The sequence below is a fragment of the Odontesthes bonariensis genome, chromosome 5, assembly GCF_027942865.1.
Source record: "Odontesthes bonariensis isolate fOdoBon6 chromosome 5, fOdoBon6.hap1, whole genome shotgun sequence".
NCBI classification, from domain to species: domain Eukaryota; kingdom Metazoa; phylum Chordata; class Actinopteri; order Atheriniformes; family Atherinopsidae; genus Odontesthes; species Odontesthes bonariensis.
Genome location: NC_134510.1, coordinates 20,952,043 through 20,978,907, shown reverse-complemented (window position 1 = coordinate 20,978,907; position 26,865 = coordinate 20,952,043). Strand labels below are relative to the sequence as shown.

At 39.0% G+C, this 26,865-nt stretch overlaps 3 protein-coding genes across 5 annotated transcripts; 1 reads left to right on the top strand and 2 right to left on the bottom strand.

Annotated features, from left to right (window-relative positions):
• Window positions 1-102: 102 nt before the first annotated feature.
• Window positions 103-9,317, bottom strand: LOC142379892 (TBC1 domain family member 15). Its single transcript, XM_075465268.1, has 10 exons — window positions 8,873-9,317; window positions 7,081-7,266; window positions 6,792-6,910; window positions 5,804-5,907; window positions 2,816-2,883; window positions 2,573-2,719; window positions 1,885-1,975; window positions 1,627-1,775; window positions 1,384-1,525; window positions 103-1,302 (listed from the first exon to the last, which is right to left on the bottom strand). The coding sequence occupies exons 1-10, from the start codon at window positions 9,051-9,053 to the stop codon at window positions 1,134-1,136; spliced, it is 1,356 nt and encodes a 451-aa protein (XP_075321383.1). The 5' UTR covers window positions 9,054-9,317; the 3' UTR covers window positions 103-1,133.
• Window positions 9,318-11,269: 1,952 nt separating this feature from the next.
• On the top strand, window positions 11,270-17,718 carry LOC142379894 (uncharacterized). Of its 2 annotated transcripts, XR_012769799.1 has the most exons (10): window positions 11,270-11,451; window positions 11,577-11,637; window positions 11,732-12,103; window positions 12,211-12,373; window positions 12,467-12,572; window positions 13,073-13,180; window positions 13,390-13,471; window positions 13,597-16,430; window positions 16,511-16,888; window positions 17,003-17,718. XR_012769799.1 is itself a non-coding variant. In XM_075465270.1 (9 exons), the coding sequence occupies exons 2-9, from the start codon at window positions 11,577-11,579 to the stop codon at window positions 13,669-13,671; spliced, it is 882 nt and encodes a 293-aa protein (XP_075321385.1). In that variant the 5' UTR covers window positions 11,287-11,451; the 3' UTR covers window positions 13,672-16,305. The 2 variants fall into 2 exon arrangements, 1 of the variants encoding a protein (XP_075321385.1); XM_075465270.1 differs by lacking the exons at window positions 16,511-16,888; window positions 17,003-17,718 and having other exon boundaries at window positions 11,287-11,451; window positions 12,211-12,237; window positions 12,323-12,373; window positions 13,597-16,305.
• LOC142379891 (B-cell receptor CD22) lies at window positions 16,296-25,985 on the bottom strand. Of its 2 annotated transcripts, XR_012769798.1 has the most exons (10): window positions 25,905-25,985; window positions 25,394-25,747; window positions 24,346-24,636; window positions 20,434-20,685; window positions 20,059-20,319; window positions 19,869-19,953; window positions 18,911-18,997; window positions 18,745-18,814; window positions 18,577-18,663; window positions 16,296-17,142 (listed from the first exon to the last, which is right to left on the bottom strand). XR_012769798.1 is itself a non-coding variant. In XM_075465267.1 (9 exons), exons 1-9 carry the CDS (start codon window positions 25,951-25,953, stop codon window positions 18,628-18,630), a joined length of 1,470 nt encoding a protein of 489 aa, XP_075321382.1. In that variant the 5' UTR covers window positions 25,954-25,985; the 3' UTR covers window positions 16,296-18,627. The 2 variants fall into 2 exon arrangements, 1 of the variants encoding a protein (XP_075321382.1); XM_075465267.1 differs by having other exon boundaries at window positions 16,296-18,663; window positions 18,926-18,997.
• Window positions 25,986-26,865: the final 880 nt, after the last annotated feature.

Below are 26,865 nucleotides of genomic sequence, written 5' to 3'. Positions count from 1 at the left end.
ATCAAAGATTTGTCTTTTGCAACATAAACACACAAAAAAACAAACCCTGAAATACACTGATCACTATGCTGTTATGAAAAAGTAGTTTCTGAACATGGATAATGTTGTTCACGTGCTTTATTTCCCATGGAGTCAAGACACTGAATGGTACAGTGTTACCAATTAAGTTTTTTCTAAATGTTCTACAAAGCCTTGTAAGAAAACCTCTCAGCCAGTAGAAGAAAAAATACAACTTGTATTGTTAACTCACTTTAGAGATACGAATGGTCAACAGTGATCTGCTTTGTGCTACACTAAGGGTCTGAGTAGTGCTGTATATCTGCTTTATATATGATTATATGCAACATTTTCACAGGAAAATAATCCATGTGGTTAGAGAGTAGTTTTCTAGAGGATTATCTGTGGTTTAAGTTTTTGAAGCTGTGCCTCTTAGGGGAAATCAGTTACATTATTAAACCCCATTACACACTTTTTAATGGTTCTATTTCCTGCAATCAATTGGTTGATAAAATAAGAAGTATTTCATTGAAATATGGGGCAAAATATTTTGTGAAAATACAGTTAGTCTTGCTATTTTGCCAGAGATAAAATATTAAACAGGTAAATAAGTAGCTTTACTCATGGACAATTTCTTAATATCATGCATAGCGTTTGTTTAATTTCTGTTTAAAGCACAGTTGTGCTGTACTTCTCTTCCCCCTTACTGCAGTTTCTTTCTACCAGGGCTCATCTATTCTTGTTACATAGGCCTCTCTGGCTCGGGTGCCATCTTGCATTAAATATAGCTGCAGTTCGTTACAGCACCTGTTGCGACAGTACACATCTACACACTGTTGGTATTTGAATGCTGCGTAACACCGCGAGAGACAAAGCCCCAGTGAGGTAATAGAAATATTAAGCTTCACTTCACAAATACTCACAGCTCTTGTCGGTCCACACTTTCATACAATAAATACTGTACAATAATAACAACAACAAGTCGTCACTTTTAAGGTAAACAGCCATCAAAGTATTTCCCTCAGAAACAAAAAGTCTGATAAAATCTAACTATGCGGTCAATCGAAACTACATACAGGAATGATACGTCCTTTGCTATAAAATTTCAATTTCATATGTTATTTAAAGAATGGCTATCACTTTAAAACAAATAAACTACGCAGTTGATAGAAAAAGTCCTCCGGTTTGCTCCTGTTTGCTCTGCAGCGCCCATTCATATAATCCCAAGCACAGCGCTTGCAGTAGTTGTAGAAATGGTGCTCTGCTTTCTTCAGCGTGCTGTTCAGGTCCAGTTTTCCCTGAAGGCTGCGCAAAAGGAATTAGCTCTAATCAATGCATGACACAGACTTAGAAACACACAAATATCTCTCACGCAGAGGAACAAACCTGCTGGTAAACTGGATGAGCTGGACATCGTCTCGGCACCGCAGCAGAGACTCTCGGTTGTCCAACAGAATGGCTGCACAGATGAAGAGCTCAAAGGTGAAGTCAGTGTTGAAGGCACGCAGCTCCGACTCCGAACTGTCCTCTGGAAACATTGCAAGGCAAAGACACATAGCTGTGAGCCATTTTCCAGACGTAGCTTTCAGGAAATGTTTCACTTGTTTAGCCTTTTCTCCCGAGTTTCACCTGTGCAGTATCTTTGCGCCAGTCTTTCCTGATAACGGGCACGGTCGACTTGCTGCGATATGAGCTCCAAGTGGTCACAACTCAAAATCTCAAACAAACGCAGAGCGTCGCCGTGTTCAAACTCTCTTTGGAAACCCAGTAATAGCCATCTTAAAGGAGAGGCAGCACATGCACAGACAAAAAAAAACTGCATTTAAAACAACAATATACATTTGTTAAACCATCTAAAAAAAGTAGAGAATGGTATTAAAGAGCTACCGGTGGCAGAATGTGAGGCTCTCCATACTGTCTGTAACCAAGTGAGCATAAAGCTGAGGGTCCAGTTCCTTTAACAAGGCCGCCTCAAGCTCTGAAAAATGTTGAAAACAACTCCATGTGCTTAAACTGAATTATTTTCATGAACAAAAAGTTTTTACTTGGGACATAGTCAGCTTATTTTTTCATTTATACAACATTTGGGTTAGTTTTGCCATTAGATCATCCCACAACTGTTTAAAAGTTGACATTACAGTACAAAGGTTTTGGGCAATTTCAACATTTCATAGGTATGTGAGTCCGAAATATTTATGTATTTGACACTTCCAAACACCTTTGCAAATATCTGTATTCTGTTAAATAAATCAACAAAGAAACCCCCCCCATTCCAGTTAGAAAAATAAAAAGTAAATGAATATGATGGCCTCTGGCTCAGCACATCATTAAACACTGATAAGAAACAGGTGTGAACATGATTAGAGTACTGAGGTTGGTTAAGACTTAGACCATTACAACAGTTACAGTACAGCAGGACACAAGCAGGTCATTCAGCACCAGCAAGGTATTTCTTTTATATTAGTCAAATATAATACAGAAAGCACAATGGGACTAGAAAATACTGATGAAAAAATAAATAAAAACAACAACTGAAAACTTTCACACACTGCATTTTTTCCATTTATATTCTCACCTATTTTCCTGTGCAGACCATCAGCTCTGAAATCCCTGGAGAATTTTTCCATGTAGCACGAAAAACTCCAGAAAGTGTCAACCTCCGAGTCGAGAACCTCCAGGAACCGGCTGCACAGATCATTCATTCCCTGAGCATAACTAACCTCTGGGCAACAAACAAAACAAAAGGTCAGCATAAACCTGCTGCAAGCCTGTCTGATCCAGCAAAGACACTCGAGATGGATAAATTCTGGCTGTTTACCTGGATGAAAAGCAGCGTAAGTGATGAGGATATCTCTCAGTACCAACAAGTTGCCTAAACCTTCATTCCTGTGGACACAAGAATGATTGGTGTTACAAAAGAAAGAAGAATTGGTAAAACGTATCTGATGGGCATGCTTATCATTGATATTAAGTCTTTGTACTTATGATGGAATTAGAAAGTGCTGCCAGAAGGTTTTCACACCTTTCCAAGTATGGATTCAATTAATTAATTGTTCAATTTAATTTCATCAATTTACTAAATTTGAAATCAATCTGTACATTATTTTTTATACTGGCAAAGAAAACAGTAGGTCTTTGGGGAGTTTTTCCTAATTGATCCAAAATAAAAGATATCGCATTTTTATATTTGTATCATTCTCCTTTCTGAAGCTTTCACAACTTGGCTCAAGCCCACCAAAAAGTCTTGGGTCATAATAACTTGATGATGCATGTCTGAATGTAAGCAAAGCAATGAAGTTGAGACAGAAAGGGGAAGAATGCAAGAAATGTTCTAAAGCAAACTGAGTGCACAATAGACGCCATTATTCTAAGACGGAAGAGGTTTGGAGCCACACACAGACTTCGTAGATCTGACAGCCCGGCAAAACTGGGAGATCAGTCAGCCAATGGCAGCGATCAATGAGATCCTTGGTGGAGATGGGAAAACATCACAAAGGGACAGAGGGATCATTGTAGGGGTGGGCGATATGGAAAAAATGTTGTATCACAATTTTTTTGCATAAAATCACGATTTCGATTTTTTTATCACGATCTTCCATCCAAAAAAAAAAAAAAAGAAAGACCAATTACAGTAGAGTTAAGTCGACATGCTGAACCACAGAGGAGCTAAGGAGTAAAAGAAAGAATTTGGCAATCAACACATTGTAATTCAACTGTAAGCCAATTCAAGATGAAAAATAATGATTAAATTAATGACATCTGACACAATGAGAGTGAAGCAACCGGAACTAGAAAAACGAACCACTGATGACGACTTGACTCCACCTGTTAGAAAGCCCATGTTGTTTGGTTATTTTCAGTTAAATACATTAATTACCTCCGCCAAGGAGGTTATGTGATCGCCCGAGTCTGTTGGTTGTCTGTCTGGATGTTCGTCTGTTCGTGCTGCAATCTTGCGACCTGCCACAAGGTGGCGCGACCTGGCGGAGGTCTGCACTCTCTGAGTGCATTTCTAGTTTATATAGTGTTTTACGGTGAGTTTTCATACGTCCAACGTTCGTGAACGCACCATAGACGTTCCGATGTTCCTGAATGTACCGCACCTGTGCTTGAGACGATGTCGCTGTAAAGTTTCGTTTCTCCTCCCGATGCAGGCATCAGTGAACAGCTTGTAATTTTCCCTTTGCTGTTTTCACCTAACATTAGCCTGTACACCCTGGGTTTATTGTGTGTAAATGCCAAATAAATCCACCACAAACTGGACATCTGTATCCGTGTCTTTTAACGGGGACACACACCATACACCAGCATTAAAAAAAAAAAAAATTGCTGATTGGCAAAGGCGATCTATACGGTTTCTCTAATTTGGTAGATCGCCTGCGATTCTCCACTCTTCCTCGCCAGTCACGATTTTATATCGTCAGATCGCGCACCCCTAGATCATTGCAACACTTAACCAATCATTCCTTTAAGGTAAAGCAGTTAGAGAAAAGCTTTCCCTCAGAGAGGTCAGCTTCACACCAGCACAGTGGCGTGTGTGTTGCATGCGCTTCTATCTAAATCAAGTTGTGTGGGGGGAACCAGATACTTTAGATAACCGCATTAATGCTCTATAGTCAAATACGGTGATGGCAGCATTCTGTGCTGAATGAGAGAAATCTCAGGGTAGATGGAAAGACGGACGAGAAAAAAATTATAAAGCTGTCTGACGTGAAAACCTTTGCCAGGGTGCTCAAGATCTCAGGCTAGGGTGAAAGTTTGTATTTCAACTCCAGAGTCTGGATCCGAACACCATGCAGGCTCCCCGATGAGGCATGAGAATGGCTCAGCACCAATGCTCCTGTTCCAGCTTGGCTGACCTCAATATGTTTCTGTCAAGACACGAGACACAAAGTTCGAAAGCGGAGAGTCCCAAGCTTGTAGGATTATTGAAAATGTCATTACTGCAAAAAAGGTGATTTAACCAAAAACTGAAGCAGAACAACAGCAAGGCAATGAAACCAAGCCTAAAAGACACACGGGCCAAGGCAAGTAATGCAGAAATACACAAGACACATTTTAAGATGAGTCTGAAATATAGCGCAACATGGAAAAACGTTAAAGAGAGACCATAAAGTCTTCATAGTTATGAAGAAATTAAAAGCAATGGTGTTTTGCAAACACAAATATATTCAAAAAGGCAGGAATTTGTTGCAGCAGGACTAAGAAGTGATAGTACAGGCACTACTCAAGCTTGCAACTACAAATTTAAAATCTCTGCATTATTCATTTGCATTTTTTATCCAATATTTCTGTTTTGGACCTAGAAGTTTCTGTTTAGCAGAAGCAGACATTTTCTAACAAGATCTCTTGCCTTGAAAAAAAAAAAAGTGACCCTTTCTTCTGGGTTTACCTAGATTAAGACCACAAATGTGTTTATTTTATCCGAACATTACTCAGTTTACTCAGACAAGAAGTCTTTTTGTTAAGAGCATGACAACAATGAAACCTTGTAAACAGCTGGATGAACCAGTCGGATGTTTGGATACGACCACTCTTTCAAAAATAATGGGTTAATATGTTCAAACCTTTGACCGGTACTGGAGATCATTCTAAATATAATAAGCGGAACACACCCCCAGCTGAAGATTGGCATGATATAAAGCTTTAAGGCTTAAGATCGGTGGGGTGTTAGGTGTTGTGAGTTCATTGTGGTGCTTGATATTAAGAGCAGAAAGACTGTAAACTTCTCATCATGAAGTATAAACTTCATGATGAGAGTAAGTAATTGGATTACAACACATCATCTAGTTTAATAATAACTCACTGGTAGTAGCTCAGGTCTCTATTGGTTCGGGGCACATCCTTGTCAATGATTCGTATGGCTTCCCGTAACTCCTCCTGGTCAAATGTGGTCCGCTCAAATACCATCTGTCAGCAGAAGGGAAATGTTGACACACGAGCAGACAGCTGAAATATTAAAGGAGACTAAATGTCTTAGTTATGTCTTCCTGTTCAGCAGAAAGTTTGTCTGTGGAATTTTACTTAAGGGATGCAACATCCTTTATTCAAGAGATATTCCTTCATATAGTGTTTTGAAGATGGTGGTGGATCGTGGAGCCTTTGTCTAACACATCAGTGTTTAGTTGGGTTGAAATGCTGACAGCTTTACACATTCATTAGCCATTCAGTGACCCCTTGTGTAGCGGACAGAGGCATTGCCATGCTAGATGAGACTGTTCCGATTGCTCACATTATTTCTAACAACATTTTGTAGTGATCATTAATTATTTTTCAAGAGGAGAAGTGGACCTAAATCACCCCAAGACGTCCTCATATCAGAGCCACAGAATCCCTGAATTGTAAGGGTCAAGGGTCCATCTTTTTCCTTTAATCTGTTACTTGTCTGTCTGGCTTCCATAGACGCCAAACATTTGGATACCAGATATTTGATCCTATCATAAAAGGGTCAACAGCTGGATGTGTTTTGTTAAGTGTTGCTATCTGAGTGCAAAGGTCTATCAGCTGTTCACACTCTTGAGACAGAAGTGCTTAACACTTCAAGTAGCACAAAGAGGTCAAAATAACAATCAGAATAAATGACAGTTAAACTCAATAAGATCATAAAGAAGCATTACCCTATACACTTCACTCCCCCTGTGTTAAACAGATTATCTTTCTTAAAATAAAAAAGAGAAGAAAAGAAATGAAATGAAATGAAAATGAAAGAAATTAAACAATATTTATAAAAATAAATCTAAAAGAACCAGAACATAAAAATACTGAAAACAAATATACACTGGATTTGGTCTAACCTGCGCTTGAAGCTCCAAGAAGGCCAGCCTGTCCCTGACCTCCTCTGACTGGTCTTGCACCTTCTGTTCTGCTTGTGCTTCCCTCTGATCAAAGTACCTGACAGCTGAAACCAGCTCAGCTGGGTCACATGGACATAGAAGTGTTTTTTTTTTTTTTAAAGAGAAAATTAGTGAATCAGTCCAGTCCGGTCAGATTGGAAAAAAGAAAAGAGAAGAGAAAAATAGAAAAGAAAAGATGAACAACTTCCTTTACGGTGACAGCTGAGTTTGAGCATGTTTGAGCCTTTACCATCAGTGCCGTTGAGGTGTATTCGCACCGCTGAGGGAACAAACTGCTGCCACTTTCTCTTCATGACCTGGTAACGTACGAACAACTGCTCCTGGAGGTACGGGCGCTCTAAAGCTGTGGAGCCACACGGGTACATCCCAAACAGGAAACGCCACACTAGGCCTCTCTCAGATGGAGAAACGCCCCCTAGACAGGGATTAAAAACCTTTTTAAAGCAGTCAAGCTAAGCGGCTATGTTAAGCATTTCCCACGAGTTATCACCACCACAATGAAACAAAACCTAAAGTGATCCACTTCTTTGGTAACTTTCGGTGGATTTTGAGACGAGGAATTAATTTTCTCTGTATAGTTTCTAATCGTTTGTGTCCCCTTTAGTAGGGGGTGGAATGTGCTTAAAGGTCAATGGAGCACAGAAAAGGAGGGTGAGTTTTCACATTCCTACGAAAAGACATGTGATGTTTTACAGGATGGTGAACTCCTCTCTGCTGATTTTTTTTTTTCATGTCCTGTATCTTACTCCTGATAAAACATTTTGAACAAAATGTCATCTGACTGACAAGCTTCCTTTATCTATAACCCAAAGCTTCGTGGAAAATCCAGAGGTACCCTCATTCCCCAACTTCTCACACTTCACCGAATAACTTTTGTAAAACAACTGAATCTCATGTGATTTTCCCCCACCAACTTAATAAATGCTGCCTGTTGTTTTCTCACAGTCATCACACTGGAGTTGTCTGCCCCAGGAAGTCTGATGTACAATGAAATGTTTGACTTTAAAAGAGAGTGCCTTGATTGTAACTCAGCTAAAAGTCATGAAGCAAAGCATCACTTGACTCAGTCTTGACCTGTAGAGATTACATGGTCACAATTAACTGGTGCATCTGAAGACACCCGGTCATAAAAATCTTGTCTTAATTATATACAGCACACAGTCGTAGGAGAAGTAGTTAGATCTTTTACTTAAATAAAAGTATATGTGTTTTGAACCAAACTTGCATAAAGTATAGAAAGTAAATTCTTAAAATGCTCATTACGATTAACTATATGATGTTTATGGATAAATATTACTGCTGCATAAATGCATATATTACATTTTACAGCTGTATATATTTATGATTACGTGAGAACAAAACAAAAAGCTACGAACAAGTGCCTTATTTTTAGCTTTGCATATTTTTCAGGCAAATCTAAGACATGTTTTAACTGAGTTCTAGTATTCTAAGTAATAGAAGAATCTTCTCCACCCATAAATGAGTGAACTCCTTCAGATGAACAAAAAAAATAGAAAGAAATTCAAAATCAAAATCAAAATGCCCAAACCTGAAGATATGTGGTTTCCACTGTGAATATTTGCGAGATGAAATGGACAGAAAAAAACTCTCCAGACAAAATGTTGTGTAGTGGAAACTGTTTTCCACTGAGAGTTAGATGTATGAAGCAGCATCCTCAAGTGTAAGGACATCAAATGTCAAGTTGAGGACCCGAGTGAAAAGATTGAACTACATTAAACCTCCAACGAGGCCGCGTTTATTATGGCCTATATGTGATAAATATGAATAGGCTGTGCTCTGTGCCAACTACTTTCAATCTACACCATAGGAATATAGAGAAGCATTGTTATGTTATGTACCGGCTACATGGCTATTAGGGATGATTTAAGATCCCCCCCTTTTTGTTTAGGCCAAATCTTACTACTCTATAAGCTATTCTGTTAAATGCCAGCCAAACTGCTAAAAATACTGAAACTGCAGTGCAGCTCTAACTCAGTCGTATACATTTACAGATGATAGACCGTTTCTGAAGACGTGCATCCTCAGTCTCGACTCGTCGACCCTCCCCTCTGCGTCCATGACTCCTGGTAAGGTGAGCCGTGCGCCGGAGAGAGCGGGAGAGCTCACCGCCGCTACTCTCCTGACAGAGCGCATCTCTTCTCCGGCCCCCGGCTTTCCGCTGTTGTTATTGAGATCTTCCATGCGTGTCCGCAGCTTTCCCCGATCACACCTAAGCAGGGGAAGTAATGTTTGCAGTGAAGTTAAGTCGCATTTTACTCCCTAAACGTCTCTCCCCCAAACCCATCTCCCTGTGAGCCAGAGCTGAAAGTCTGCCAGGACCAACTTCTTCCAGGTCGAGAGGTTCGGGATCACCAAAAACTGCCTCGATATAGTTTCAGGAAACCATTTCCAGCTCTGTTGACTCACATTGCAGCCAGCTGGGAATCATATGACTGCACCTTTAAGATCCGAGTTTGACCCACATTCCAGGTGGAGTCCGGGCTCAAGCTCCAAAGTTCACCATGGGTTTGCAAGAATGTCGCACTCCCTCCATCTAGTGGTTTTATATAACAACGTCGAGTTTGTCAAAAGATAGGGCAACAGGAAATCACTTGAGTACTCACTGAAGTCCAACTGTTTGTTTAGTTAAAGATCAACAGGTGCTTTAGCCTTTGTTTGCAATGTGCACATGTTAGAAGGAGGTTTCCTTTTCACAAGGAGTCACTTGTTTCACTTTCACTTACTTTCACCAAATGTAGACATTTTTGAATCCAGGTTAAAAACATTTCTTTTCTCATGTGTCTATGCATGAAATCTGCACGGTATCTTTTAACTTATCTTGACTGTTGCTTGTTTTTAAATTCATTTCAATGATTTTATTTGTTTCTCTTTATATTTTTTTATGTATTTGTAATGCTTCTTACACTCCCTGCTGCAATGCTTTTATTTTATGTAAAGCACTTTGAATTGTTTGTACATGAAATGTGCTATACAAATCAATTTGATTTGATTTTGATTTGACTTGTGGCAGCTGCTTTTGGAGGTGTAAACCGACCAGCCACAACATTAAAACCATTCAATGATAAAGAGAGTAACACTGCTCATCTTGTTAGGATGCAGAGTTGTGTTGGAGTGACCTGCATCCTCCTGTCATTCACATAGCTGTCACAAAGAGAAACGCCACTCCTTTCAGGTACAATTTGTGCCCAAAATGTGACACATCAGGACAAACTAACACTTACAATAATAAGAACAAAGTCGTCCAAGAGGACCCAGTAAGTTTTGCCACAGTTGAAGTACTGTTCAAAGGTAATGTCCAGAGAACATTGTTACATGTTCACTGGACATAAGCAGTGCACATGAGAACATATTTTTGGAACAAATGGAACCTCATACACCTTTACTTCGAACATTCTTGCCAACCGAGGTTTAGCTGAAGCTAATGTGAAGCTTCAGCCATCCAAATTAGACACGAGGTCTTTCCACAGATGAGCTGCAACAGAGGGACAGTAACAGAAAAGGAGTATTTTTTTTTATCAAACTGGCATTGTAAAACACTGATTGTGTCATCCTTGACTGCTTACACCTCACATTGATTTCAGACATAATTTGGAATCTTTTTGCATTGGCTCGCGGCTGAGGATTTCATCCCCAGTCAGTTACCCTGAACTCGCAACAGCCAAAATAATTACTCTTAATGAAATGTGAACCGTTATGTGACAGGCAGTTGATGGCTCTTGACGGATTTGTAATCCTGATAATTACTCTTTAAGTAAAATAACTGAATTAAGGTGCATGTGTCTCTGGAGCAGAGAAACAAAGGGACACTTGGCAGCAAGTGGCAAGCGTTTTATTGAACTGCTGAGGTTACAGCACACTTTTTCGGTATGTTGAAAGTTTGGCCACTTCCTCCTCACAAAGCCAACTAATGTACCTCAAAGTACTAACTGAACCATTTGATCTCTGCTGTAGTAATTAGCCTATCCTCTAAAATAACTACAATATAAACTCATAGAATCAGCCCCTCACAATATTACAGAAAAACATTTGGATCAAGTGATATCGCTCATACAGTGCTGTGCCAAATAGAGCTAAACAAAAGCACTGAACAATATGTTAATATTTCAGCTTTCTCTGACAAGCAGGCAAGTGTGCTTTATTATTTGCATTCAGTGGATGGATGTCAGTTACTGCATTAGGCCACACAAATATACCAAAAATACTTGGATGAGAAGCACTTTCACGCCTTTACCACATTTAAAACCATGCTGCAGTTTCTGAGCTACTGAGGTGTCAAAGACTCATAGAAGTGTAAAAACTGACCGGGGAAGTTTATTTTTAAACGAGAAAACGTCCTCACACTATAGAGTGCAGCAGCATTTGGCCGTCAAGATTCGGATGCGTGAAACTGTGTGTAGAACCTTCCCCTAAACATGACTGGTTTTATTGAGGTCACCTTTTCTTTCCAAACTTCCTCTTTTTTTTGTTAATTCATCCGATCGTGCAAGAGGAAACACACCCAAAGAATTTCACATCTGTGCTCAGATCAAAAACATACTGACAAAGCAAGCAGCTCGATGTCCTCTGTCCTCATCTCACAGTGAGTACTTACTTTATGTGGTAAATACTGTCAGGTTAACATGTGTTAGAAGCTGCTGTAAAACTGAGCTCATTTTAGAATTGCATGATTCCGTCTGATAACAAAAATATGTGTTGTTGGATCAGATGCAGCGGCTGAACCTGATAACTCTCGGCCTCATATTAACTCTGGTCTCGTGTTCAAACGGTGGGCGACACATTGAGCTGATGAGTTTGTTTGGAATGTTTAAGGTGTGCAGTTGAATGCTACAAATTCAAATTTTGTTTGGTTTTGTATACAGGTCAGAAATGGGGAATAACGGTGGAAAGACATATAACGGAACAGAGAGGCGCAAACCTGACCATACTATGCCATTTTACCTATCCAACAGCACAACACACAAAAGATGTAAAGGTTTACTGGAAAACCCAAGGGAAAAGTGAATGCAGTAAGAATGACAACGACCGCTCTGCATTCGTTTTTCATCCACAAGACTCATGCGTGGTTCCCAAGTACAGAGGAAAAACAAAGCTCATCGGAGATAAACTCAAAGGCAACTGCTCTTTACTGATCACAGATATAAGGGAAGGTGAACCAGGAATCTACGTGCGCATTTCTGGACTCAACGACAGCTACAGTTTCAAACAAAACCCTGTTTCCATTTCTTTGAATGGTTGTCAATTCAGTTATGCATATCTTTTTCTAAATTTCAAAATTACCCATATGTTTCAGTGCAGAAAAGTTCAATAAATACTTTGCACGTTTCTCCTACATGGTCAGGTGTTGCTCCGGTCACTTTTGGGCCAGGTATGACCTTTATGGCTCAATTTTTTTACTCATATTTATTTGACTACTCCTTACTCTGCCATCACACAGTGTAACGTTTCCCCAGCTTTTACAGATTCCAACATCTTCCCGACGACTCCATCTCAATCCGTGACAAGTAATACTTTCTTTGCTCAGTTTGTTTGGTAGAAAGAAACAGGGCGACATCCATAATTGAGCTGAATTTACTGAAATAATTTTCTGTTCACAGCAATGCCCACCAGTGATGACCACCTTGTGTATTTGGTCATTATACCAGTTCTGGCACTTCTGATCCTTATTGTTGCTGGAATTGTGGTTTACAGGAAACACAAGAGGTAACATTACTTTTCGGATAATTTACGAACTGTGAGTGTAGCGAGGGACGTGTTTTCGTTTTCTGCTGATGTCTGAAGCCAGCCTAGAATGATGTGGACGTTTGAAATGTCTTAAAACCAAACGTGTCATCTATTCTTTCCTGTCATTAAGCACGTAAATAGTGTGAATAATTGTGGTTTCCTGAAAACATCAAACACCAAATGGAAAAATATACCCCTGATGAGGGGGGTTTCTAAACTGAAGATTCTTCAGTGTTACTCTAGCGCCTGGTGAAAGGCCTTCATTTTGCAGTATGAAAAATGTATCAAGTTGAGAGGCCTTGTGTGTGATAGAAAGCCGCTGCCAAATATATATGATCATCATCCATTAATTCTCATGTAATAAAGATGGCTAAGGAAGCTTTACGGTAGTATTTTCTTCATTTCTGAATTTATTTAATGAGATTACCTCAAATGGTAAACTGATTGCGTTTGTCTTCTTTTTTTTTCTAACATCACAGCAACAATACATTAGGAGTCATCAGTCCCTCCAGGTCGGGATCTTCCACCCACAGGGACTCAGGCTATTATGTGAACTTCAGCAGAACATCATCAAAACCACCCGAAAGGTATGTTTTGTGGTTCACTGGATAAATTGCATTGCATCATAGCTAATATCTTTATTAGTGACAATAGTAGTGTATTTTTAGTCTCTTTAGTGTTAGCAGTGTCAATGAATAAGAATTCAACATCCTGACAAATGTCCGCAGATATTTTAGAGTTTTTCTGAGTTTCTGAGTTGTTAAATCATGATTTTGTCTTTTCTTCTTTTTCTCAGTAATGTAAAATCTTGCAAAACTTTAGACATGAAAGGTAATGAACAGAAAGCCATCGACGAGCCTGTCTATATTAATTTCCAGGTACTTTTGACTTCCATTTATCCCAATTGTAATATCGTAAGAGGATTCGAAAGACATGGGCTTTCGGTCTTTTAACAAACAGTTAAAAACCTGACCCTGACATAACGTGTCTTCTGTCTTTGCAGAAAGAAACCAATCAAATCAGCCAAAGTATGGATCCCATAGAGAACATTTATGCAAATGTGGATTACACCAAATAGGAGAACATTTTTCCTTTGCCTTTGTATTTTGAATTGTTTATTGGAACCGTTCATGTCTGTGACCCGGCACATGTTGGTGTGTAGGATACATTTCATTGGAAAAACAAAAAAAAGGATGCACTTCAATCCAATCACATAACAGCTAGATAACAAACTGTCTTTGTTGGCTCACAGCTGCAGGAATGTATGCACGCCAGCTAAGAATAGTTTGCAAAAGACGCTATTTCTGAAGTATAATGGGACTCCAAGTGAGCTGTTGAGCATAAAAAGTCCTAACCAGCAGGGTTCATGGGAGGCCTTTACCATTATGCACACCAACACAATTTGTAATAACAATGTGAATCAAAACAATTGCCTGAAATTACACGATGTTCGATTTTATGCTTGCTTTGCTCGTTTTTTATTTCTGAGTTTAATAAACTGATAAACTCTGTAACCTGGCAGCCTTAGTTCTGTATTACACAACTGTGTGACACAGGAAATTATATAAAAAATGGGGTTATTTTGTTTTCGCAACTTTGCTTCAACAGTGTAACTTCTCTTGACCGAAGTTCTGTTTTCTGCAGAATGTTTCTCTCTAATCTAAAAGGGTGACGTTTCCTGTGTTTCTCGATGCATTTGCCAACACAGCTCCTGTGTATCTGGTAGAGATGAAACTATTTGCTTTTGGTAAAGTTTACTGTTCAGATTTTGAGTTGTCATGGAAAGTTAAATTTAATGGGTTTTTTTTGTTTTTTTTTCACAAATAAAGTGTAAAAAAAAAGTGGATCTGCAGTCTAGCTCTCATTCATAGCACTGCAGCTGGTGAGTAAAACTGAGCCAAATAGCGGGAGGGGAAGTTGGTAAAAGTGTTAAGGTTGACACCTGCTTTCTCTGCTTACATTTTGGAGAGCAGCAGTTCTAGGACAGTAAGACTTTTGTAAACAGAAAAGGTCTTCGAGAAATTTGTCACGATTCCAATCATAATGAAAGTGCTATTAAATGAATTAATTGACATCCAACACAGTCAGTATGGCTCCTTCACAAATTGAGAAAAAAGAAAAAGAAAACTTGACACAAGTCACATTGACTTGGATCATCAACAAGCTAAATGCAATTAGAAAGAATCGATTACAATGAGGAACAATGAAGTCAGGTAACTGCTACAGGTAACTGTGATGTTTCCAACACAAAAATGTTCATTTTGAGGCTCATATGTCGTAATCTTGTATCAAGGTCTCATTATGTGGGATAATGTGTCAATGCAAACAGAATTTGGAAGGTAATTTACACCAAACAGAGGCGCCTGATGATGTTCTGCTGATCAGCAAAACTATCTCGACCTTGGTTGTATCCATCTTCTGCATATTTGCGCTGGCTTATCATCACATGGTCTGTTGTTTTACCAGAACTGATGGAGCACGAGAGGAGCGGCACGAGAGAGCCACAAAACACACAGCACATGACGTCGTATAGCCTCTCGCAAGATTGAATATATCCACTTTTTGAAATGGTAAATTACAGTTGTTTTGTTTTTTTTCTGGATTAAAAGCTTATTGTCACTGAAGTTTCAACCAAACGAAGAGTGAAAAATTCAGAGTAACCCATCATTAATACTAACAGGAAGTAGTCCAAGTTTTCTTTGAAAAATCTCTTTTTGGGGTTTGATTTGACTTTTATGAATATGACAACACGCGCTTGCAACAAAGCTGCGCAATTTAGACAACAAACCATCCCCATGCTGGCTTCCTCAAAAAAAAAAAAAAAGGGTGAAATGAATGAATGTTCTTATTTGTTCACAAAACATTACTCTTAATCTTCTGGCTTGTCGCGTGTGCACATAATCTCCTCAGAAATCTACTTTTGTTCATTGTGTGATGACCCCACACATGATATGTTTCACATGTGTGATGCATCCCCACACGTGTGATGCGTCATTCCTCTCAATAAGTAATGACCAGAATAAAGTTCTGTTTTCTGCAGAATGTTTCTCTCTGATCTAAAAAGGTGATTGTGCAGCACAGCAGGCTGTGTTTCCTGTGTTTCTTGATGTATTTACCAACACAGCTCCTGTGTATTTGGTAGAGATGAAATTGATATGTCAAAGATATGTCATTCCTCTCAATAAGTAAAGACCAGAATAAAGATTTTCTTTTGCCTCAATTGTTTTACTGGGTCCTATTTAAGTACTTTCACCTACTTAAAGTCTGATGATTTTTATGGAGAAGTATATACATTCTGAATGGGTCACAAACTTTTAAGCATCACATTTCGTTGTTTAACATCTTTCTCATTTACCAGATTTCCTCATCTGCACTGAGGCCAACTGTAGCTGCTTTGCATTCTTGGAACTCAGTGTTCTGTAAATTTGTATCTCTGTGCACACTTGACTGCAGGAAGAGAAACCAAAATGTAGCACATGAAACACTTGACAAAAGAGAATGTGAGCACATATTGCAACAACTTATTTTTCCAAGGCCTCTGTTGTAGCTATATGAACACAAGACACTCACACTCTGAGCACATAAAACATTCAGTGATCTTAGAGGGTGAAGCTTGACCGTAAACATCCACAAACAGTGAAACGCAGGAGCACTGCTAATTCATTCAGATAAAGGATTCAGAGGTGAGTGATTTATTGGTATAAGTACAAAACACACAGTAACACAACAGGCTTTTATGTGTTTTTCATTGCTTTAATGCTTGTTGTTTCACTTCAAATGTTCCTTTCAGTGCAGTGATGGAGCTCAAGTTGTGGCTTTCATTTCTGATGTTGCATGGTGAGTAGCGACTTACAATGCTGTGTAGAATATATCACTTCATACTCAGAGATGAAAAACTTTTCTTTGTTGTACCCTAGTAATCCCTGATGTCCCATCAGTCTACACCCAGTGGCTAGTAGACGTACCCTCTAGAATTCCAGCAGTGCAGGGCTCGTGTGTGGTTATTCCCTGCGTTTACGCTCACCCCAAACCCAAGTCAAAAGCCATCCTGAACAGATGGAGAGGGTTCTGGAGGAGAGGCAACACGATAGTCTCAACCAATCTTCCCAAATGGAAACTGACAGAGGAGTTCAAAAAGCGAACCCAACTTCTGGGAAATCTTGGCGCGCGCAACTGCACCATGCTTCTGGATGGCGTCAGGAGCACTGATGTTGGCCCCTTTTACTTCAGGATTGAAATTCCGCAGTACCAGAGCTACTCCTTCACAGAAAGTACCGTGACCATCGATGTCATTCGTGAGTAATGAAGGGAGGATATTTAAATGATTTCAAAGCATTTACTGAAGTGAGTAAAGGGTGTCTAATTAATAGTTTCAAGAGTAATTTTGATTAAATATTTCTATTCTGCAGGCAAACCTGAGCCTCCATCTATGTCTGTGAAGGTGCTGAAAAATGTGAAGGCTTCCTGCTCTGTTTTCCACTCGTGCCCGTCTAATCTCCCTACTTTCTCCTGGAGTCGCTCTGGAGTTGTCACACGTGGGTCAAGGAAGCTGAACAAATGGAAATGGGAAACAAGGTCAACACTGACGTTCTTCCCGACATCCCAGGACTACGAAAAACCTTTAAATTGCACAGTAAAATACAGAGGGGGTAAGAAGGTACATGGCTCCATAACTTTCCAGATGTGATGTGAGCCCAGTTGGTGGCCCAAATATACATGTCCTGTGCAAGATGATTAAAAAAACTGCCAGTTTCACTTCTTTAGTTTAAGTTCTTACTGCAAAAATTGGTACATTTGTAGGGAGGTAAATGTTAATCAGCTGTGGTATGATGACGGAGCGATAGACTTACAGATTAACTACTTGTCCAGATAACGCAATCAGTGAATAGCGCAGAACAAGGCTACAATCAGAACGGATTAGCAAAGGTTAGAAAAGACTGTCTCTGTGTGTTTTGATTCATGTCATCTTTGTGTGATCAGTTGGTTATTCATCCCTTTTTTCTGTCTGCTGTTACATTTTTCTTTTTTTCCATTTGCTAATATAATGACATAGTTGGTTTAATGTGAAAAGATTTGGTTTTCTTGACGCAACTGTGGTTGCATGATCACTCTTTATAATGTGTATGATATTGATTCAAATAAAATAAAAAGATGTAGTCTTCAGGAATACCAGTCTCCATTCTTTCATCATTTTCTGAAAAAAATGGTGGTTTCATCTCTCGTTTTCCAAACAATTATCGTTGTTTTGCGTCTTTTAGCACTATTTCAGCCTGTAATTTGTGGTGTTCTTAATAGGCAAACCATAAAGGGGTTTGTGGATTTCAGTTTCACTTATGTGAATTGGGTGCTCACAATGCAAATATATGACACATTTACCAGTAATGGCTTTCTTGCTTGGTGACACATTATGACTCTTGGAGGTCCAATATTAATCAGAAGTTAATTAAGAGTTAAAAATATCTTATCTCCTAGCCCATGCGGTTACAAGGTTCCCCTTTGCCTTCAGGTTTTTCTACTTTCAACCTGAGAACAGTTACACAACAGCAGCTTCGCTTGTTATATTTGATTAATAAGTGAATTAAGTCGGTGAGGGTGTCTTTAATTCATATATACTGACATATTAAATGTAAAAGTGAGAATATGACAGTCATTTTTTCCTTTCCTGGATGTTTAACTAAGTATTCAAAACTTTGCCATCTCCTTATCTGTCATGGTCATAATACAGCCTTGCGGTCAAAAAAGGAAATTAGAAAAATAATTTAAACTCTGTGTGTTGTATTTTGGGACTGAGTAAAACATATATGTAGGGGAATTGTTACGGTCGTTTAATGGTCATTATTTACCAACCAAAAAGGCATTTTAAACTTGATTTTGTACATCAACGACACTTACAGGACAAAGCATATGCAAAGTGCAGGATTACAGAAAAATAATGTTTTACTCATATATGCAGAAAATAAAGGGATTTTTTTTTTACATGCACCTTAATGTACACAGAAATGTTGCAGAGGTGACTCAGATGCTCTTCCACGTGTTACACATTGCCATATATTGCTTCATCCCAGTCACCCTGCAGAGAAAAAAAGAGCACAATCTGACTCTATTCTCGATTGCTTGCATGGAAAGAATGAAAAGAGGAAACTTTACATACCCCTATGTTGCCATACATGTTATCGTTGGAGTAAATTGCGTCACAAGGTGTATCATCATACGTCTCCTTCCTGGGGGAGAAAAGCAGAAAGTAAACATATTTAACCATTTAAACAGAGAGACCATATAAACTATATTCAGCCATGAAGAAAGATTTCAATTTTCACTTTGATGAGGCACACCGAGGGAATTCCAGATCTCTTTGTGCCATCATGGTGCTCATGTTAGGTGCAGGTGTGTCTCCAGACCGACTCCTGCCAACAGAATAATGGTGACATTGATGAAGACCATTTAAACTTTTCACAAAAACCTTTTAATACAAACTGCAACAGTGAATGCGATGACCATTCCACACCGAATCGCATTTCATTTTTCATTTAGTTCATGACAAATGAATAGATCTTCATTCTACAGCTCAACTTTAAATCATCATTTTAATTTGCACTTCCTTCAGAGCCTGACCATTTGTAAATTTTTCAGTAATTCAGGCTAAAATTTACTCTGACACAAAGATGGAGGCCTTTTTCAGACTTCACACGCAAGTCGTATTACTGGCCACTAGAGGTCATGCATTGAACAAGTCGTGACTGCTTACAATGTAAGCCCTACGTGAACAGATGACCAATTGCAGAGGACAGTCTCAAAAAAGTGAAAACCAGTTTCCACATAAAACAGGGTATAGGGATTTTTCATTTCATTACTTTAAAACATCCAGTAACAGTTGAATGGTTGGAAAATGTCCTCAAAGTTTCATAGAAGTTCAATTCAAATTTTAACCCAATCCATTGATTAAGAAAGAAAAAAAGGGATTGGAAAGAAAATGATTGTATGAATGATTCATTTTAGCTCTGGGGGCCAGACTTTAAAAGTCCAAGACAGAAAATCAGTTTTGGAGTCGAACTTTGGGTGATAGACGATGTAGATGAGAGTGATGTAGCTTGACTACATTATGCTAAATTAACAAATTCCTCCATATTCATGACTTAAAAGTACATGTTTATACCTGATATTTGTTTAGTTCAATGCTTTCATATGCATAGCATTCAAAAATTTTGCCTAATGTATGTCAAAAGAGGCCAGTTTTCCTCTCTTCTTACCTGGATTGGAAAACTTATTTTTACTTACCATTTTTTACAAACTCCCACTGCTATTGAAACTATCACCAAAATCACGCCTGCTCCGATAGCGATGAAGATAAGCAGCATCTTTTCTGTCCAAACAGAAATCACACAGTGTTTTTTTAGTTTGTGTCCTCGTACAGGCCTGGTGGTAATTATCTGTCTTGCAATCTTAAAAATGAAGTGTTTGCTCATACCATCGAAAGGTAAAGAGAGTCTGAGATTCGTGTACCCCTCTGTATTGTTCGCCACGCAGTTCACAAATGTGGAGTACTCAAAATCTGCCTGTGGAGCACTGATTGTAAAATAACTTGTTTTGTCTCGTTTGGTGCCCAGCAGAACTTTGTCAGCAAGCACAAAAAAGACAATGCTGGGAGGTTTCGAATCCACTATGCACTCACATGTCACCAGGTTGCCCTCCGAGGAGCACGAAGACGCAGTCTTAATCTCGGGGGCATCTGTAAGGACAAGAAATCCAGATATGGCATTAAGGTGGATTTAGATATTTATTTATGACTATGTTTAAGTTTAAATACTCCTTTCTTCTTATGCATCTTTAATTGTTTACTCACATAACACATTGAGCTGCACGGGACTGGATTGAACTCGTCCCTGTTCATTGATGGCTGTGCAGTACAGAGTTCCTATGTGTCTGGAGACATTTTGCAGTCGGTAGTGATTTCCACTATGCACCTGCCCACCAGTTTCATTAAGCCATATGTATCTGTTGACAGGAGGGTGAGCATCACCAGAGCAGGACAGCTCCACAGTTTCTCCCTCCTTCACGTCTTGCTTGTACTCAACCTTTACATCCGTCGGGGCATCTGCATAGAAACATTTCTTCAAGTTAGGATGTTCATCACAGCTATGCACGCCAACATTTTGAACCATAGCCGTGTTTTTTTTTCATTTTTAGAAATTTGGACAAGCTGATATATCTGATCCTCTTTAAAACATTGCTTCCAAATAAAAATGATATGCTTAAACAAGGCCACAGGGTCTTTATCCAACAAAAGAATTTAAATATATCACTATATTATGTGAAAAAGGTTATTCAAATCCTGAACGTCAGAGGCTAGTATTTCCTACTTCGAGAAATGGTTGAGTTCTACTGTGCTGTCAGTCAGCCTCCATTATCAGGCCAATATTTCCACCAGTGGCCACTTTTGGGTCTTTCTATAACCTCGATATGAACATTCTATATTTTGGGGTGGATTTCACCTGTGCCAAAGGTACGCTGTAACCGTGGCCAAACAACTCCATCTAAGATTCATCTGCCCAGAGCAACTTCTTTTTAAAGATCGGTTTTTGTTTTTTTCTTTTTCTTTTTGCTCCAATGTGCACTGGTAAACTGTAGTTGTGATCCAATGTTGTTGGACTTTTTCTGGCCCAACTCTCGTGTAGCTCAAATTGTGCCATCCATTCTGATTATAGACACAGACCTGCATCTACAATCATCAGCTGGCAACATCTTGTGACAAAGTTTTAGAGTTCTTGGAAACTTGTCTTTGCATCAAATGTTTTGCTTTTGAATGTGATTTACAGGGGAGGCTACCACTGCATTTGGCCATCATTTGAAATCTACACCGCTTATTTTCCATATCGTCTAGTTATTGACTTTCATTACAAGATGAATAGGCATATGCTTCAACATTTCTGTTGAAGTGAGACATTTTACTATTTCATGAAAAATACCAGTTAATTTTTTATTTGATGGGAACAACAGCGTCTGTCCTCCTCAAAACATGCTCCTTTGATGTTTGAGCGTGCAGGCAGATAAGACCAAGAAAATGCAATCTCTAGTAGTTTTGACAGCAGCTGCATGTGAAGGATAAAACCCAAAAAAAGTAATGAGCTTCAGCCCAGAGAAGATGACAGAGTAAATGGATCATGTTCGTGTACGGCTTATTCCTCATTATTGGAAGCATTTAAGGAACATGCTGCCAGTCCTTCGACGCCTGAGTGTCAACCATACGTGGTAACCCTTGCCTCAAGCCTTTGGACATATTAACTCTTGAGAATAACTTTACAGTTGTGCTTTTTGATTCCTAAAGTATTTCCATCTACAGAACGTGCCCAGCGTGGTTTCCTGAAGCATCCTTCAAGCCTGGATCCAGCCTATGATTCACAGCTCTCTCAGCCTTCTGATCGAACCCTGTCTGCTCTCCACCGTGCTCCTGACAAGGAACTAAGCCGCCTCTCTGAACTCAGGGTTTGTATCCCATTCCTGCTTTTCATACCTTTTTTATTTCTTCCCCTACCCGAACCAGGGTTTGCATCCCCACCCTGCTGTGACTGGTGTGCAGTTGGTGAGAGGCTGAGGTACCTGACTTATCGCACTTACTCTAGCACTAGTTATGCTCTTTGCTGTTTGGTATTGGCAGGAAATGCACTTATTATTTCTTGTGATCTGAAATTCTTTTGCCTACCGATGTTGAACGCACTTATTGTAAGTCGCTTTGGTTAAAAGCGTCTGCAAAATGACCGTAATGTAATGTAATGTAATGTAATCAGGGTATCTGCACATTTTTTATCAACACATTTAATGACTTTTAAGACCTTTTTAAGGCCTCTAAGAATAAAAATTAATACCATTACCACGGCAAAAATATATATATAAAAACTACACTCTAGGCTGTTCGGTGTTGAAAAAAAGTCCAGTGTGAAATGTGTGCTTCAGTGATACTGAATCAGTGTGTCAACATGATCGCATAAGATTTGAACGCACAAGGGAACACCACACACTACAGGACAATCGTGCCCAATTGTCACACCTCTGCGAAGGAGCGTGTTTTCGCTGCCATTTGTCTGTCTGTTTGTCTGAGGCTCTGAGCAAAATAAATCCATAATTGAACCTAATTTTCGAGTTATGTCTACTGTGCTTTTACAACTAGCAAAACAATTTTACTACCCAAGTTAACTTAAACCAGAACTTTGGACAACTCACGTGAAGCACAGACTGGTTTATGCAATAGTCAGCTGTCCATATATGGACAGTGACTTTGCATTGCATAAACCACACAACAAAATCAAATTTCCTTCGGGATTAATAAAGTATCTCCAATCTAATCAAATAAATAAAAACGAGCACAGACCGCTCATACAGTCAATGGCATGTACCCACAGAAAAAATACACACTCACACAACCTGACTATCGACTGCTAACAACCATGATCAGTAACCTACACAAACCCAGACACATAATGGCTCGGCGGCCAGCGATCGGATAAACCAATGTAGTGAATCAATCCTGTGAAAGAATGAAAACAAGTGAATGAAACCTGCACTCACCCATTATGAAGTTAACTCTGCCAGCCCCATAATCTTGCCCCTGCTCAGCCAACTCCTTGACGTCGGGTATGGTTGGTAACGTTACTGCGGCTAGCATTAGCAACTAGGCTGCTAGACTTGCTAAATCGGTAAGCATTAGGCTACAGAAGAAAGCTAGTCTTTTTAGCTACGTTATATTATCATCTTTCTTCTCGGCTATAAGTTAACCTTTGTTTACGGCCACTGGCCCTAACCTGAAGCGCTAGTTATCAAATCACCGGAAGTTTTCACCGGAAGTACTGGCGCACACACAAAACGTCAGCAGTCGCCATTATTGTGCACAGAGCGATAGAAAATCGTCTCTCCAGACATATCTTTCTTTCATTTCGCCCAGATGAAATTTAATGCCACTCTTCGAAAGTCGGCGAAATTTAAGACATTTTAAGACCTTAAAAAAAGTATTTTTTGATTTAAGACTTTTTAATACTTTTTAAGGATCCGCGGAGACCCTGGTAATGCACAACGAACCTCTGTCCATCTTTACATCTCAGAGCCTCTGCCTCTCTAAGGTGCTGCTGTTATACCTAATCATGTCACTGACTTGTTGTCAGTTAACCTAATTATTTGCAACACAAATAATTTGTGTGTGCGTATGTGTGTGTGTGTGTGTGTGCAAAACTGCAGCACTACTAATCTGACTAACAGTCATAGACTATGCAATATGAATTTCTGAGAAGGTTCTAAAGCCAATTGGAAGGTTTTGGATTGATAAACACAGAAACAGATAGAATGTTCTGATTTCATGCCACAGACTCCATCAGCAGACAGACAACATGCAGATGGCATTATATTTTTCACTGAGAACGTGATGACTATTAATCCTGTGACTGTGACAGAGTCCAGTGCACATTCGTCTGTGGGTAATAGTTTCCCCACTGAGGGAAAACTAATACCAGCATGCAACTATTGTGTCTAGCTTCTTCTTTCTTGGGGGTCTCAGTATGGTTTGGGTTTACTTTTTCTTTGGTTGTGCTTCATTGACCTCATATGTTTCCTCCTCTCTTTGATTGGGTTTATGTTTCTTCAAAAACAATTTTTATCATAATTCTGTAACCCTGATTTTGATTAATACAGTTTAGATGATTAATACATTTTTTAATACTTAAACTTCATGTGGCATTTGCTTGAATCATCGCCCCTGATTAACACTTACATTTTACATTAAGGATCTTGGATTCTGTCTGCTGCCGCCCTCCCTCGTACGTTACGTTGCACCGTAAAGACTTGTTGTGATCCCTGTGTGTTGGGCGAAAGGTCAGAATAGATGTAATATTCCACTGGCCATCACTAAGATATTGTGACTGGAGATCCTTCTCTCCAGGGTGACTCCAGGTGAAATTAGGTGGGGAGAAGGGGCAAGAGTGAGTCACAGAGCAGGAAGCAGGTACAGATTGGTTCTCGTTAAGGTCCTCCGTCAAAGCAAATCTAATGGGATTTGGCTCACCTGTGTTTAAAAGAGAGATCACAATAGGCAATTAAAAAATGTTCGATGTGATATAAACTTTTAAGAGAAGTCAAGTATCCTGACTATTTAACACATTTGTAAAGAAAAAAATATCAGAATTAGGTTTTAAAGCATAATAAGTCACTGTTAGGAGCACCTTAGTATCTATGATAATCCACAGTGCTTTTTTTTCTAAGTCTCACTTCAAATGTGTGGAAAAGTAGAAAACATCAAAAGCAAATATTGCGAAATACTGGGCAGGAAATGCTTATCGAAACGTCCCCCTGTCTAATTCTAAAAGAAGTATATTCAAAAGAATCTGTTCCTCTTTCGTTTTCTTGTTTTTAATAATGATGAACAAAAGCAAGAGCACATGAGGACTATGAGGAACAAAGAATACTTTTTTTTTAACTTAAATTAGAATAGTAGAGACCTAGATAACAATTGTTACACACCTGGTTTGTACACTCTTTGATTTTGATGCTCTTACCATAATAATTTTAGATATAATTCGGATCTCTTGATTATTCTGCATGTAAACCAGTGAGGTAAAATGTTGTGAGAAGCTTAAAATGAAAAATAAAAGCATAAAAAGGCAGATAAAATGCATCTTGAATAACGTACTATTTATACACAGAGCAAACATATTATGTCATTTATTTAATGGTAAAAAACAAAGTGCTGAATTAATGAGAGATTACTGGGAATTATCACAACAGCAAAGTTTACTCTATTTACTGAAGGTTTTTCCACTTACTCATCGTTGAAATGGAGACTTTTGCATCTTTGTAGGAATATTTGTTATGGTCTTTAATTTCAATCCGAAAGAAAAAGGAATCATTTTTCCAAAGGGGGTAAATCTTCAGAGAACAGTTCTTTTTCCTGACATCTCCCAACAGACTTGTCCGTCCATGGTAGTCATGCACCTTATCCTCATCTGGGTGAAAGATGAAGCGATTATCATCATCCATCCAAATTCCTGTGAATTCAGTGACCGTCTTCGGTGGAGCTGGATAGTCAAACTGGCAGGGAATCACAACACATGACCCTGAGAGACCTTTCACCGATTTTGGCACCGAAGCTGTCCAAGAAGAGGCTTCAGTTTCAATAACTGTAATAAAGCGTAGAAACATGTGATGGAATGAAGTATTGAGTCCTGCTTCACAAGACAAAAACATATTCACTTGAAAATCACTGAAATGTCAGTCTTGAATACCATAACATGTAAACATTACAGCTGAATATATATGACATAAAATGCACCATACCCCTGAAACAAATGCACATGAAAAACAAAGGCCATTCAGAGGAACCCATCTTGTCACCTCGGGGTCCAAACTGCAAATAAATTGAGAAAATGTGTGTGTGTGTGTGTGTGTGTGTGTGTGCTGCTGTCATGTCCCTCTTGTGACAGATGACTTGTTAAGTTTCCGTTCCACTTTAAGCACATCTTGCAGCTGCTGTGTTACAAACAGATAATGTTCCCTTTGACTCATGTTTTGTTCACTTGTCAAGTCACTCCTATTATTATTATTTATTTTAAAATCTTTTTCATGTTTTAGCAAAAAGATGGGCCACAGACATTAATTTCAGTTTTTTCTGAGTTTAGCAGGAGGAAATTGTTTTGCATCCACACACTGATCTGTTCCATGCGGTGACACAATGTATCTACAGGCCCGTGTTCTCCTGCTGTCAGTGACACGTAGATCTGAGTGTCATCTGCATAGTTGTGGCAGGACACATTATAGCTACATTACAGCTAAAAAAACAATTTTATAAGTATGCTGATGGATGCTTAGAACTCTACTCACTGAAATTAGTACTTACGATGATCATGATATTTCATGTGCATATGTGCATATTCATCTGTCTCTTACGAGTATGTTATTTGGCCTGTAGTGAGACCACAGATGCAAATTAGCTGGTAACAGTAATCTGGAATGCATCAAATGGTAAAATACATGTCTAAACTGTACAACTTGAAATAGAAATGAAAAAGAGCATTTAGCTTATTTAGTTTTATCAAGGTCAAATTTCAGAGAAGACCACAAAACACATTTAAGTCAGTTTGAAAAAGATGAATGCAAACCAAGAGGCCGAAACCATTTTAGCTGGAAGGCTTAAAGTCAATAAGTTTGCTAACATTTCACTTACAACTTACAAATCTGAAATTGCACAGACAATAACATACATAGATACCTGAACAGCAAGCGCCCACTGAAACAAATG

What these genes read in the sequence shown, in the direction of transcription:
- LOC142379892 (XM_075465268.1), bottom strand. Translation starts at nt 9,053, where the DNA reads ATGGAAGATCTCAATAACAACAGCGGAAAGCCGGGGGCCGGAGAAGAG. An exon ending in GGCGCAAAGATACTGCACAG is followed by an intron (nt 1,526 to 1,626) that starts GTGAAACTCGGG and finishes CAATGTTTCCAG; the next exon opens with AGGACAGTTCGGAGTCGGAG. An exon ending in CTCATCCAGTTTACCAGCAG is followed by an intron (nt 1,303 to 1,383) that starts GTTTGTTCCTCT and finishes CCTTTTGCGCAG; the next exon opens with CCTTCAGGGAAAACTGGACC.
- LOC142379894 (XM_075465270.1), top strand. Translation starts at nt 11,577, where the DNA reads ATGCAGCGGCTGAACCTGATAACTCTCGGCCTCATATTAACTCTGGTC. An exon ending in GTTTACAGGAAACACAAGAG is followed by an intron (nt 12,573 to 13,072) that starts GTAACATTACTT and finishes CTAACATCACAG; the next exon opens with CAACAATACATTAGGAGTCA. An exon ending in TCATCAAAACCACCCGAAAG is followed by an intron (nt 13,181 to 13,389) that starts GTATGTTTTGTG and finishes TCTTTTTCTCAG; the next exon opens with TAATGTAAAATCTTGCAAAA.
- LOC142379891 (XM_075465267.1), bottom strand. Translation starts at nt 25,953, where the DNA reads ATGGGTTCCTCTGAATGGCCTTTGTTTTTCATGTGCATTTGTTTCAGG. An exon ending in AGTCTCCATTTCAACGATGA is followed by an intron (nt 24,637 to 25,393) that starts GTAAGTGGAAAA and finishes TTTTAAACACAG; the next exon opens with GTGAGCCAAATCCCATTAGA. An exon ending in ACTCTCTTTACCTTTCGATG is followed by an intron (nt 19,954 to 20,058) that starts GTATGAGCAAAC and finishes CTGTTTGGACAG; the next exon opens with AAAAGATGCTGCTTATCTTC.